At 35.3% G+C, this 15,391-nt stretch overlaps 2 protein-coding genes across 10 annotated transcripts in view; one reads left to right on the forward strand and one right to left on the reverse strand.

Annotated features, from left to right (window-relative positions):
- Positions 1-14,010, reverse strand: part of Neto (Neuropilin and tolloid-like) — a 107,690-nt gene extending 93,680 nt beyond the window's left edge. The window contains exons 1-3 of one of the 7 annotated variants that reach the window (XM_077418284.1): positions 13,776-14,005; positions 13,594-13,647; positions 9,243-9,599 (exon numbers count right to left, since the gene is read on the reverse strand). In XM_077418284.1, coding sequence (XP_077274410.1) covers positions 9,243-9,390 — 148 coding nt within the window. In that variant the 5' untranslated portion in view covers positions 9,391-9,599; positions 13,594-13,647; positions 13,776-14,005. Of the gene's footprint in view, positions 1-9,242; positions 9,816-10,071; positions 11,622-12,391; positions 13,226-13,593 lie in introns of those variants that run through there. The other 6 variants (XM_077418280.1, XM_077418285.1, XM_077418283.1 and 3 more) reach the window with 6 other exon arrangements.
- The window catches only part of LOC143904062 (uncharacterized), a 404,129-nt gene that overhangs the window by 58,725 nt on the left and 330,013 nt on the right, over positions 1-15,391 (forward strand). The gene's annotated exons all lie outside the window — the stretch shown is intronic.

Consider the following 15,391-nt stretch of genomic DNA (forward strand, 5'->3'; position numbering starts at 1 on the left):
GCTATTTTCGTACGTCCAATTTTCCACGCGAAGCTACTAACTTTCCTCGTCACGGTCATCGTTGGTTATTATTCCGTACATTTATCTAGCTAGTTCCCCTTCTCCCACTTGATCAAAATTTAATGTAGAAATTATACATATAATAATGTGCTGTTTATGCGCTCTCCAAATCCCATAAGGAAACAATTTTGGGCTTGTTTTAATCAAAAGAAATTATTTTTAATGGGGGAGCTGAGTAGTGAGCTCATATCCCTCCACATATTAATTACAAACGATTTTGAAAAACATACAGAATTTATACGCTCTCACATCAGAGTAATTTCGATTTTTGCTCCGCATCTCACACCTATAATTAATCTCAAATTATAAAACTTGATAAATTAAATGTACGCAATGTGTTTACGATTTACGTGCTATTATTTTCAGATGATTTCGATTTTTATGCTGTATTTCTGTGGTGCAAAAATCGAAATTATTCCATAATTCATGTGAAAGCGCATAATTAGCGCAGAAATTCTGTATACTTGTTTTTCAGATTACTTATAATTGAAATTAATATGTGGAGAGGGGGGTGTGCTCACTGGTAGCCTTTTCAACTTCTTCATTAAAAGTAATTTTTTTTGTTACAAACAAAACGAGCGCAATTTTTTTTTTTTTATTTGGAGAGATTACATAAATAGTGCATTATTATAATTTATTCGTTAAATTTTGATCAAATGGGGAAGCTAGCTAGACGGACGTTTATTCCGCTGTTCGCGCAGCGGCGAAATGGACGCCATCGCAGGACATTCCGGGCCACGAGCGATCACGAATAACTTATATATCACCGACGATCTGTCGGCGTGCCAGAATTTGGACTATCGAGTTCGGGCAGAACAATTCGCGCACAGGAATGATAACCCGCACGCGGGACAAAAAGACGGCGGACGCTTATTAATCGTGTGGATTTTATCTGCCGCCGACGTTGCAGAAAAGACCGATTTTCTTCGAGGGAATCGTGATATATCCAAAAGATGGAAATTGTTGGATCGCGTGTTCTGGAAATATTCTTCGCCCTTTATTATTCCCAGTAGAGGGTTACTTATACACGAACACATGGGACTTCTCAAACCTTCTAATATTCTTAAACTACAACAGAAGCCTGACGTTTTTATTGTGAAAAGTTTTAATTAATTAATTAAAAAAACGACAGTATTTAATGCTCTTCAAAACTCGATTAATTAAAACGTTCAGTAGTATCTTAAATAGTAACTTCAGAATCGGTTGCAATTGAAGTCTTTTAATACGCTCCAGCACTGATTCTTCTTTTCTTTAAGTAAATCACGATTACTTACACGTCTACTTTGCCACACATCTCTGGTCCGCAATGCAAAGCACGAAACGTCCCTTCGAAACTTACAAATTGATCTGATAGTACATCCGAAAATCTTTCGCGAATGCGGCGGGGCATTTGAATGCAATGCATATCGAACAGATATATATTTATCTGGCATTTACAATCATGCAAACATGGTCGATATTTGATCGGATTACCTACTCGTTTTATAACTCGTGCTCGATTCTTGTCACGCGCGCATAGAGATATCCGCTAGAAACTTTAGTCATCTGTTATAATGTCGCGAAGACGCTGCTTCATCGACGAATATTGACAGCGCATCGCGGTTAATTAGGAATTTCTTGGAAGCCTAGGGAAGGGCAAAACGTAATTTTTATCCGTAATAAAGAAATTTGTATTTTCCTTATTTATTTTTCAATAGATGTGTGCGTATATGTTTCACGATTCTTGTTTACCATAATTGCGTTGTAATTATAACGAATAAATTAGTACATATACGTTATTAGAGACTTCATGCACGAAATTAATTTTTCATAATATCGAAATACCAATTTTTATTGCTGATGTTATTTCAAGAGTAATAATTGATATAGCAACGCTAAATGCAATAATTTTTTTGATAGTTTTGTTAAAAGTTTACTATGATCCCAATATCCATTACTGTGATCTTTTAACGCAAAAAATACCACCTTTTTTATTTTTTATGGGAAATAGTGTGTGTCACGGGAAATTTTTGTTTTGAAAATTTTATGGTATTATCTAGTCCTGGGTATTACCTAGATATTTTTTTTCTCTTATATAAACCGATATATACGTATAAATGTTTAGGATTAATGTAATTATCGATAATTATATGGTTGATGTCTAATGAGCAAAAATTAGAAAATAATGATTAATGAATTATGTTAATTATATTTTTATTTAGTATACGTATCTTTTATTAATCACGATTTCTTTGCAACAATTCGTCAAAATCTCTCTCTCTCTCTCTCTCTCTCTCTCTCTCTCTCTCTCTCTCTCTCTCTCTCTCTCTCTCTCTCTCTCTCTCTCTCTCTCTTTCTCGGTTATACGTATATCGCTTATGACATATTTATTTATATGTAATATTGCGGAGATCAAACACGAGAAACTATAGTATTCAAGAAGTTTCGTATATATAAGTTAAACGAGGATATAACGATCTTACATGAGATAGCTCCGCATATGATAATTTTACAGTTCTCTGAGAAATTTTATTCTCGCAGGCAAATTAATTTAAAGAAGAGTACTTTTCACTGTTGAGAATTCTGGTTTATTTACGCGACTTAACTTTTAATTAATATCGATTTTCTTGTTATTTTATAGATCCATTCATCTTTAATAAAAGTTAGAATTATGGAATTTAGCTATATTTCTCTTTTAATCCGATTAATTACGATATTGAGAAATGCAATTTCTGAGTATCTTCTTTTAATTGACAATTTCGCGATTGTTTTTGCGATTTAACATTTTTCGTCTGTAATTTTTTTAATTATATCGCTATAAATGGAATGGTGAACAATTTAAAAAACTGTTAATCGTATTACACGCCATTAACATCTATAAAATCATATAAAATATATAATGGCAACAATTTGGTACCATTTATTCGTATAATATATAATATGTATGAAACAAGTAGAAAACTTTCAATATTTTAATGAAAATATTACATTATTAATTAATGTTACTAACTCATGATTTACTTGATTGCTTTATTTATGCTCGTCACTAGTCGTAACAGTTTCGCTTTTAATTCAAAATTAATCTTTCAAAGTCAGAATTATGTAATTTACCAAACGTCAGACATTAAAAATTAGATTGAAGATTTTACGTAACAAAAAAAAAGAACAGCAAGTTACGCTATGGCAGTATGAAGATTGAAACTATATTGGCCGAGATATATATCACAGAAATTGAGATCGATGATGCTTGAACTATTATTTTCAGAATTTCGAGAATTATTTAGAAGTTAAAAGGTGAAGATAAAAAGAAAACATCTATTTAATTTGTCAACTAAAGAAATACATTCACAGAGCAAACTTTGCGCAGTTACGCCTGTTTTCATGGAAGAAGACACGCGACGAAAGAAAAATTTGAATATGATGATAGATGTATCAAGCATCTCTTGTTGTTTGTGAATGTAAATTGAACGCTTTTCCCTTTACGAAGCGAGGACTCAGTTTTACATTTTCTACCTGCGATACTTCATATCGTACTTTCTTTTCCAAATGGAAATAGTAGTACGAAACAAAACCGTGCGCGTAATGTGGTTATACAGAACCACAAAAGAAAGGTTTGTGATTGCAAATATTACAGTGAACGTGTCACCGAACTAGAAATTCGGCGCTTTGTAGACTGATATCTTTAAAAATTTAATTATTACCTTGAATTTTATACAATTGCAATATTTTTTTTACAGTTTTTCATGTGTAATTTTTTTCTTTATATATAAAGAATGTTATTTTCCATGTTTACATGGAGAAAATTTTCTCTTAAAATTTACCCTGAAATCATGGTATAGTTGTGGGACAACATGTACCACCGATAATTTTATGCGAGCTATTCTGATTAATATCTACCATAATAAAAGATATTAATATCTATTACATTAAAATATAAAATGATTAATTTTACTAAAATATATCTAGGAAATTTCAATAATTTTTTAAAATTTACCAATCTGCTTGGTAATTTTGATCACGTTGTTTTTAAAATGTCTTTTATATATTTTAAAAATTCCTTGGTTGCCAAGTTGTCCCAAGTTTGTAGTGAATTTAAGGGTAAAATGGTAAAATATAACAAAAAATTCTCTCCGTGTAATATTAACACAAAATACAACATTATTATTTATATTACACTCTGGCAGTTTCGGCATTCAAGATATAATTACAATATATTCATTGATTAATTAACAAATGGAGGAGACAAAGATTCAATTATTCAACCAAACAAATACATGTGTATGATGTATATGATGTAATTAATTATAAATAATTGTGTCCTTGATGTGAAACAACGCAAAGCTTTTAAATTTATCAAAAATTTCGCGAAATTGATATGAGTGCGATCGACAAACGTTGTATGGCTTGACGAGAATCTCGTTGTAACATTGCCATTGGCAATACGCAATGCACGGTAAAGTGCAATCTGCGATTCGATGCGATGCACGCCAATCACTTTAATAGACAATCGTATATAGCACGTCGTTTGTTGATCTGCGGTTTTACGCCTATCAGACACCATTTCAACAAGAAAAAAAATAATTTTTCTCGACACGCTTATTATTTGGGCGCCGTTAAATTGTAACATTTATTAAACGACACGTTTAATTACCGTAGCAGACGCGCGCAATGTTAATCGCTCGATTGAAATTGCGGGAGTGGCGCGGCGTAGTATTAAGCCGCAATTGAATATGTTAGCCGTGAATCAGTAATGCAGCTTGTATCGCGTGGCAACGATATCCGTGATCAACAAAGAGCTCATCAATGTTTCCGTTGCGCCCCTGCAAACAATCCGATAAATCGTATTGAAAAAACACTGATGTCAAGTGTGATCTGCCTCGTTTTTTTTTATTGAAAATTTCACCTTTTTTTACGAATTTGCACTATAATTATCGATTTAATTTTTATCCCAGAGAATTTTTATTTATGTAATAATGTAATCGATAGAAAAAATATATTTCCAAGCGAATTTTTTTTTTGTATAGAAAATCTAATTTTGAATAATAGAAAATTCATCAAAATTATTTTGCATTATTTTTGTACAATAGTGTAAAAATTATGTCAATGTTAATTAACGAACGGGTAAAACTTATAAATTTTGCCTTTAATGTTAGATTTGCGTTTCCAATTTTCGTCATCTCAATGAATATCGTTCATGATCGTAGACGTAACACAAGCAGTTTCCACTTTCCAATTTTGATGCTTGCTCGTATTTGGATTCAATTATTGGTCACATAACGACCACTTTCGATTGGCATCACAGAGCGTTTGATTGCCTTGAGACGAATTAGGTGAATATTATGCAACTATATTATTTGATTGGGTCCTGCTAAGTGGCAAGAAAATCTGTAAATTGGACAAAGTCGATCGCTATCTATAACTGCTCCAGGAAATTGCGGTATATGTTCACCGAGCGTATCTCTGTGAATTAACGATGCAACTGGTAGTATCTGACGCAGTACGTGATCAACGAGAAGGACTCTCTATCGGCGTTTGCCCGATGTTATCGATCTACCACGAAAAAAAATGCCGTACGTGCATGAACGACAGTGCGAACCGATTTGTAAAATTGGACGGAGTTTTTTAACATATAGATCAAAACGTATTGTTACATTCATCGAATTACACTGAAGTTTTGTATGTTCTATGATGTGAAAACGAGATATAATTGCAAAAAGGAAAACACCATCGGTATATGAGTGCCTGTTGTGTGATATACTAAAATTGTTCTAGCAAACGTATATTTAATTAGAAAGAAAACAACGGAATGTTTAATTAATTTAATTTTTGCGCAATTTATTTATGTTTACTTATGGTTACTAATTTTTTGAATTGATTTGACTATGTTGACGTAATATCGATAAGCTCAATTTTAACTCTAAAAATTGCTTTATCTCAAGACATAGCGTTATTAATTATCATTCTAAAAGCAGCAACGTTATTATTAATTATTATTAATAACGCTGCTGCTTTTAGAATGGAAATCAACGACCGCAATTATTGCATACACACACATATATAAGTGGTCTGGTGTTTTATTTATTCACTGCCGTAACGTTCGATCTTATTGCTTTAGGCTTTAGTCGAGACGAATCTTTCCGGTAGCGAAGTGTCTTTCGTGATCCTCTTTGATGAAACTTTATTCATTTCGGTCCCTGTAATCTGACTTAATTAAACTTCCACTTCTCGCCCCGCTATCCCCCTTTTTAAGGCGGATTAGCCGAACGTACCATCTTAAGTCCATACCGGATCTGACTCAAGTAAAAAACTGCACATCCGGTAGATTCAGCGTATTGCGCAACGACATGGGTCAGCGCGCTTTTCTGTGACGCAGCAAACTAGCAACGATAGATAGAACGATAGATAAAAACAGAACAAGACCCGAGAATGTATATTTACGTTTTATGTAGATTAAAATTTTAATCGTTTTTATATAACTCGATAAGAGCGCGCGTAAAAATAACTCCGATTAAATGATATATCACGTAATTCTTTCTTTTTTATGATTCTGACTAATCAGGCTTTTATTCTGATAATTGTTCATGTAACATAACTTTCTGTCGCAATTATCTAACAATAAGTACCATTATTTGCAGAAATTATTTGAATATTTTATAAATTATTTTTAGCATTTAATATTGCAAGCTGTACAAAGTAACTAAATTCAATCGAGATTAAGGGGCCTATTCTGTAAACGTTAACGATATCGTTACGCTTTGCGCAGTTTTTCTATGGTATATTATATCTACGCAAAGCACGTAATGATGTCGTTAACGTTTACAGAATAGGCTCCTAAGTTTGTATGTACATACAGAGGAGATTCAAAACTTTTTTAAATCGCAGATAATATAGTAACGATTATTTTTTAATATTAGGAGTTTTCGAGCTATAGAGATTAAAAATATTATTCATGTAAAAAGAACTACGCAACTGCATAAAAAATTGGAGACTTTCTACTTTTACATTTTGCCTGCGTTTCTTAATCAGACAAGCCCTCCCAAATGTCGTAACGCCGAAACTTGATACGGCGCGAGTTTGTGTTGGGCGTCTAAGAAAAAAAGAAAACGGCGAAAGCGTTAAATCAGCTGGCGCTTTACTACACGTTTATCCTACACGCCTGTGTACATATGGCCGGTTAACTTAGCTGGTGCCTAAATATAGAGGATATATGAGCTCTTATTCTCTGAAGGTGGCGTAAATGAAATTTCGAAGAACAATGAACTTTTATAAGATATGCGTATACTATATACATTACTTGATGGGATGTCTGTATGTTAATAAGCTTTTCAAAAGAATTACGCTATTTTTAAACGTATTAGTAATTTGAAATTCAAGTAATTAAAGAGAATAATGGTATGGAAATGAAAAAATATACAAGCATCCTATAGAAATTATTATTAAAATGTCGAAAAACATGCTTTTTCTTTATAAATTGCAGAATAATGTAGATTCTAGTTTTTTAATTTAAAAAGTTTTAAATTAAATTCATATTTTTGATATAAATATTTAAATCTTTTTTCTTGTGAGCTGCCATAATGGATTTTCTTCAATAATGGAGTTATTAATAAATATATATATAGTTGATTTCTTGTAATTATTACATTATTGTGAAAAAAAATTTTTATCTTTCAATATCATTTAACAAAGCTTTGTTTATTTTAAATTTAAAAATGTATTATCAACTTTTTTAATTTTGCTTCCTCTCATACAGGAAGCTTTGTTTTCGTAAAAAAAAAATTTTTTTTGTTTTTCTGAATGTGTTCAGAATGTTCTAAAATGTCGAAAAATTGTAATTTAAAAAAATGTGTGTGTGTGTGTGTGTGTGTGTGTGTGTGTGTGTGTGTGTGTGTGTGTGTGTGTGTGTGTGTGTGTGTGTGTGTGTGTGTGTGTGTGTGTGTGTGTGTGTGTGTGTGTGTGTGTGTGTGTGTGTGTGTGTGTGTGTGTGTGTGTGTGTGTGTGTGTGTGTGTGTGTGTGTGTGTGTGTGTGTGTAGGTATGTGTGTGTGTGTGTGTGTGGGTGTGTGTGTGTAGGTATGTGTGTGTGTGTGTGTGTGTGTGTGTGTGTGTGTGTGTGTGTGTGTGTGTGTGTGTGTGTGTGTGTGTGTGTGTGTGTGTGTGTGTGTGTGTGTGTGTGTGTGTGTGTGTGTGTGTGTGTGTGTGTGTGAGTGTGTTATTGTGTGTGTGCTGTTGTGTGTAGGGTGGTGTGTTGTGTGTGTGTGCTGTGTTGTGCTGCTGTGTGTGGTGTGTGTTGTGTGGTGTGTGTGTGATGTGTGTGGTGCTGTGTGCTGTGTGTGTGTGTGTGTGTGTGCTGTGTGTGTGGGTGTGTAGGTGTGGGTATGTGTGTGTGTGTGTGTGTGTGTGTGTGTGTGTGTGTGTGTGAGTGTGGTGGTGTGTGTGCTTGTGTGTGCTGTGTGTGGTGTGTGCTGTGTGTGTGTGTGTGTGTGTGTGTGTGTGTGTGTTCTGTGTGTGTGTGTGCTGGTGTCGTGTGTGTGGTGCTGCTGTGTTGTGTGTGCGCCAAATTTACCGAAATTTCTATAACTCCGGAACTAATCAACTAAATCTTAACGAATTATATATGAAATAGGGGTAGAAAAAACTGAAGAATATAATAGAATTAATAAAAATTGCTAATAATTAAGGGGTTTTTTTTAAATAAAATTTTGAATTTGCAGAAATGTTTGTTTATGCTTTAATTTCCGCAAATTTGGAGATATCGATCTATTTCTAATTTTATTATATTTTTCAGTTTTTTCTACCCCTATATATTTCATATATAATTCGTTAAGATTTGGTTGATTAGTTCTAGAGTTATAGAAATTTTGGTAAATTTGCTCTAACTTCCGCAAATATTGAGAAATTGCACATTGCTTCTTTATAGTTTTTAAGTGTGCAAGTAGAACCCTTTGCTCACAAAGCTTCCTCTATGAGGAAGCCAAAAAAATAAATACTAATAATTATACATTAAATAAAATAAAAGCTTCTTCATATACATTAAATTTATACATTAAATAAAATAAGCTTCCTGTAATAATGAGGAAGCAATGTGCAAGTTTGTAATTTGCACCCTTTTCTTGTTGGAATCCAATATCGTTGAAAGAAAGAAAGCACGATGATTATCTCGTGACATATTTTGTTGGAATATACCCGCGGGTGTTTCTTACTCACCGAGTACGAGTAGCAGCAGAACTTGTTGCGGGAGCCGAGCCACCATTGTGGGCCCGTTCGCTCGCACATCTATGAATTTAAATCGAGCGATCCTGCCGTGCCCCCTCGATTTTCCCGTCGCAATCGCCAGCGCCCGCCGTAACAACATTCATTTAACGTTCTGTCGGGCTTCCACGTAGGCGTACGCGCCGCTACTCCAGTTCGTCCGCTCACGCACGGGGCCTTCTTAATTCCTTTCGGTTCCACTGTCGGTCCACTCACCGGATTCTAGAGAGTTTCAGCACTCGAAGAATAAGCCACTTTCGTCGATCGAGCTGCACATACGCGCCCGATTAATTTCCCACGGCGACGCGATCTCTGAAATTCGTGGGAATTCACAGCGAAGCGATCGCATGTCGTATGCGATTGTGTGAAACGCCCCCGGCGCGCGTTTTCAAAATGACAGATTTTTTTCTTTTTTCTTTTTGACCGATCCGAATGCGATTTGGCCAGATGGCTCGATATTAATCGACCCGCGGCACTGGCACTCTCGCGTGCGGTAGCTGCGATTGGACCGTGCTCGAAGCCCGATATCTGTGCACATAAATATTTTAGAGATGCGTTTGCTAAAGGGAGCGGAGTGGTAGATAGAATGGACGGACAAACGGACGGGCGAGGTGCCGAGAGATAGACTCGTGGAAAAAATAATTTACAAGTGAAATACAACTTGACACCTGCCAGATATAATATCGGCACAGTGAATACAACAGAAGCAATCTGGTACTGTTGCTAACAGAAGCTAGAAGAGAGACGAAACGTAATATAATATAAAGCAGATTAAGAACCTTACATATATGTGTGCGATCCTGCACAATATCTTGTGTGTATTGCGTTTCTACGTATGTGTGCTCACCGCACAGCCAATCGTCATGGATTTTCGCGACAATTGCATTCTGAAGAACTGAAGCGACGATGGTAAAATTGGAAAACCGATAAGAACTTCTCTTCTGCTCGCAAGTTATTTTATTGCCGTCATCTTCTCGGTCGGGAAGCAGGATGTCTTTTGCGATTAACAATGTTCGCGATTTCGAAAAAGTATTTCAACGCATACAAATTTACGTAACTATTACCTTTTTTTTTTAGATTTATAGTGATTTATGACGATTGCTAAAGCATTATGGAAAATGTTTTATAATTATCTATTTTAATCTAGAATAGAACCGTAGATTTAGGCATAATCTATGTTAGAAATTCACGGATTAATATGATCTACTAGATAATAAGCTGCGAGAGTATGTTATGTCATGCAACTAGTGGCGGGATAAACCTATATGTAATATCCTGTATCCGTAATATTCTAGACAAGCAAATAACAGTCGAGGCGTCGCGTCGGTTTGCGTGCACGTAGACGAAAGGGTCCTGCTACGAATAACACGCGTTATATTCCGCGAATAATGCTGGAAACTTTGCGAATAATGGAAATAACTGAGTTATTGTTGTATTGAGATAAAAAAAGTTAAAAATGAGGATTGAGCCAACGCAACTCTTGGTGAATTAAAGACAGTTTACTGATTTAGCGAATTACGGCGAAGCAACGGTATTTTGCGTCATTCGTAATTCACCGGATTAAAATGCGAACGCGCGTGCGTTTTACGTGAACCAGTGGTATTCCTCGCGGGTCTCCCTATGTTCACGCCTTTTCAGTCTCATCTTCTCCCTTGGCGTAGAACGACTTTTTCTCTACCGAAAATAAAAACGCTCGTTTAGCTCGCGCTACAGCATCAACAGAACGGATTGTAAAAATCGCGAGACACTCAGCGGCGCGTTGGCGCCGTTTCGCACCACAAAGTATCATGAATGTGAGCTTTTTGCTGAGGCTTTATCTAATGCTATTAGATCAATTACTTGAAATTTTTTTTATGAAAGCCAAGAATATTTTATACTTTTGTATATATAGCGTCAAAATAATTTGAGAAAAGATATTATGCGTAACAGTTTAGGAGGGGTCCGTTATAAAAAAACAGTTACATGTATGTGACAGCTGTATATTCTGACATAAGTTTACATTTGTCAATTTTTTAACAGCAATAGAAAAGAAGATATCCAAAAACTAAATTACCATAAAAGCTTTCATATTCATGGGAAACGTGGAATAAAAATCACCAATTCCACGTTTTCTAAATTTTGCGTTGGATCTTTATATTGCAATGCAAAGAATTTTGTGTGTCCCTGGTCTGAGCTCGTCGTTCTTTTTTCGTGAAGCTGAATATGCATGATCGCGAAGACCCATTTGGCGGAAACGAATCCCGTCTATAACGTTTTCGAATTTTATCACAATTTCATCAATCCTCGTCGTAATTCAACGAGTTTTCTATTCTTGGCATATCGCGTGGGATATATCTCTTTAAATCAAGGCCGATGTCACGTGTAATATTTTTTTTTAATTGATCATACATGTGACAATCCTCACCACTATTACTCATAACATATCGAACAGTCGTTTGTATATAATTGAGAAAAATGTGAGAATTTGCAAGATTAATGAATCAATAAAAAAATGTAAAGAATCTTTCAAAAAAGTTTTAGTTTGATATGTATTTTTAGAAACAGCAGATTTTTAAACAAGATATCCATATTCCGATCAATTTTTATTATTGTTTGTCAGTTGCTATTTTCTAGTTTTTATTTGTGCTCGAAGACAACAACAGAAAAATAATTGGTATGTTTTAAATAAATCTTTCAATAAGATTCGTCAGAAGGAAAAGCAATATCATGTCAAATGTAACGCGTTGTTTTGATTGTTCTCTCACGTTAAACTTCCACTATTTATTTATTTATAAAGGTTAGTTTTTCGCGAATGAATGAATGTATACAGCAGAATTTATAATTACTACTTTTTACATATAAAATTTTTACACATCGCAAGTAATGTCAGGATTTATTGTTTCGTATAATATGAAAACGGAAAAATTAATATATTTAAGTAAGAATTAATTATTCAAGATTATGTTTGTCAATTGACATGTACATTTAATAAAAATATATGAATATTACAATATAACATCATCGATAGAAATGAGATATGTATGTTAGAATGTCATACCTTTAAATTTATTCGCGATATATCAGTATCATCAAGGAATAATTGCGACAATTGAATTAATACGTACATATTTAAATTCGAAAATTTCCAAGATTTGACTGATGTCACGTTCGAAACGTACGACTTATGCAATTGAGAAAATTCGGAAGAATGAAGGAGGAATGATCAGCCGAACGAGTTTTCGTTGTCATACACGCGTGCCTGGAATGCTTGACGTTTCCTTTCTACGCGCACGTATTCTCTTTCAGCGGCTGACGTGCGTCTCTTTCTGTTACGAACGGGGGGCGCAGCTTCTGCCGCGAACGTTCTTCAAGAATAGCCGTGCATTGATGTGCTCACTCCGTATCTCCTGCCGCGATCTGCATTCGGGTGCAGTATAATTTCCGAGGAATTGCGAAGCTCTATAAACGCCAGACGCGGAGACGCCTTTATGCCGTGGTGCTTGCGCAAAATTCGTCTACTTGTGAGAAGGAACCTCGATACGACACGGACGTCGAGGACGCGTTTATTACGTCCCTTGGCACGAATGTCGATTCGACATTTAAGACAACTGCAGTCGCCGTTCATTTCGTCATCCGTAGATTTTTCGGACTCCACCTTTCGCGGCGACGAAAGCAATGTCATGTAAATGCTTTTAGTGTCACCGCGGCTCTCATCGACATCGTCGTTATATCCCGAGATAATTTTTGGATTATCTTATCAAAGCTATACGTTGACGAGCACGACAGCATCAGTTCTTGAGGCCGCTTGGCGAGCTGCCGAGATTTTTCGTGGATATTTTTGTCGCGTGCTGGGCTACTGAAATGCATCGGTCCAGATCATCTCCACCGCCGCTACCAGCGCGTGCTTTCCGAGTACGACGCGTGCTCCAATAATTACAATAACGCGATTCCCAAATACACTGAGCAACAAAATTATCGCAACAAAAATTCACGTTAAAAATTTGCCCAACTTCAAATAAGCATAACTTCGCGATAAATTGTCATATTTGAAAGATTTTTTTTTCATTTTAAAGGGTGAAGTCTGTACTTTAAGGAACCATTGTTAGATTTTGAATTTAGCCTCCCCCCTCCCGCCGTTCTTTCAAAAGTAAGGACGTGTTACGTCTCCAAAAAATTGCATACTTTGACACATTCTACGGCGTAAAATGAATTTTTTTCGTAACTATCATGGCAACCATCGTAAAATATGGACTTTTCCCTGCAAATGAAAAAAAAAAATTATGTCCGTACGATTTTTTTTCGCCAAGTTATAGCTTATCAAAGTTACCTATGCATTTTTGTGCATTTAATCACCGCCAACATTAGTATTACTCGATGAACACTACGGGTTGATTATTAGTCGGATTTTGCCTATCGTGTATGTGTGTGTGTGCGTGTGTGTGTGTGTGTGTGTGTGTGTGTGTGAAGACACGCGCGTTTCCACAGAACGTGCGTTCGAAAAATTCGCACTTTTCACTGCCACTGCACACGAAGCATACGCACGCACCCACGTATGCACGCACTCACGTGCTTCTGTCTCGCGGGCGCGCCACCGCCGACCGAGTGAGCAAGTAGTACGAGCGTATTACTCCACAATCCGTCGCGCGCGGACTCCGACCGCCGACTGACTACTAGCCGCGGTCTGGCCTCGGTGGCTGTTTCTGCTGTCTCGCTTGCGCGCTTCTTCCGGCGCGCCGTCTGCGTCGCACTCGTCGCTGATGCATTATCCTTCTGAGACCTGAGGTCACACTCTTTTTCTTCTAACGTGGAACTCTTATAAAAGCCGCTTCAAAGAAAGCATTCACGATAATAATTGCTTTTTGCCACTTGCCGATTACACTTAAAATGTCCTAAAAGCGTGACTTGAGATATCGCATACAAAATAATCATTTTTTTTTTCAAGCAATTGATTTTTTTTTATTAAAAATTTCTTTATATATTTTATGATATTACTGCACGTTACACGAGAAAAATATATTTAATACACGACTATTTAGTAGTATTCTTTTTTCTTTGATTTAAAATTGATTTAATTGTTTGCTTCTGCCTTTTTCTTTTTAAATATCATAATGAAATACTATATCCGATCGCGTTTAATAATCTCGCTAAGCATTATTTATAAACATGGAGAAAATCGCAGTTAGCGAGAAATAGCCAAGTATAATAAATAAGAAAAGAACGCAATTTTTATAAGTCAACCAAACAGAGAAGGATGGTTTTTTTTCTCTTTCTCTTCTTCAGGTTATTAGAAACGAGTTTTAATTGTAAGAATATCAATTTTATGACATTATGATAGAACCAAAATTAATAACTTGTTATTAACTTCTTCCTCTTCATTTATAGTAAACTTCGGGAGGTCATTTTCAACTATATTAGAATAATTGTTAGCCACAACTTTTTCACGGAAGTTTGTGATTTTGTTAATTTATGGTAAATGGTACTTTGTTCCGTTAGAAGAAAGTTGACCAACCAATCTAGAAAGAACTAATTTAAATATCACAGCATTCTCTTTTTTTTTTACTTTTAAAAATCTCTTGGCGTGGTGTTAATAGATAGAAGGAAACTCTCGAATATAGAATATTTCCCAACGTACATTGGATAATGCTTATTCATTCGATATAATTGAACTTATCATCTATTGTATTATGGACAAACATTGAAAAAGTATAATCTTTGATCGTATAGAACATTGTGAATGAGGATATATGTCTGTTACGATTAATGTATAGTAATCTAGTGGTAGAACATTAGTACGTGGGCGAGTATTACATTCCAGGGCGAGCGTTCTTATTGAAAAGCTATAGCGTGATAGTCTGATTGAGCACCTGTCGATGGCAGACTTCGGCCAGTTTTTTTTTTTCAATCTACCCAGGCATTCAATGCCTGCCGATTACCAATTATCAATAAGCGATGTTTATTTGCGCAAATTGCAAATAGCAGTTGCATGCATTGATGATCAATTCGAACGTTAACAGTGCCATTTCGTCATTTCAACAATCGAGAAATTTAATGATCAAAACGTTTGATTTCTAAAAATATTTGATTATTCGAATTTCTTAACATAATTATTCCTCAGTTTAATGTAA

The sequence above is a fragment of the Temnothorax americanus genome, unplaced genomic scaffold (genome assembly GCF_048541705.1).
Source record: "Temnothorax americanus isolate GAGA-0224 unplaced genomic scaffold, ASM4854170v1 Scaffold5, whole genome shotgun sequence".
NCBI classification, from domain to species: Eukaryota; Metazoa; Arthropoda; class Insecta; order Hymenoptera; family Formicidae; genus Temnothorax; species Temnothorax americanus.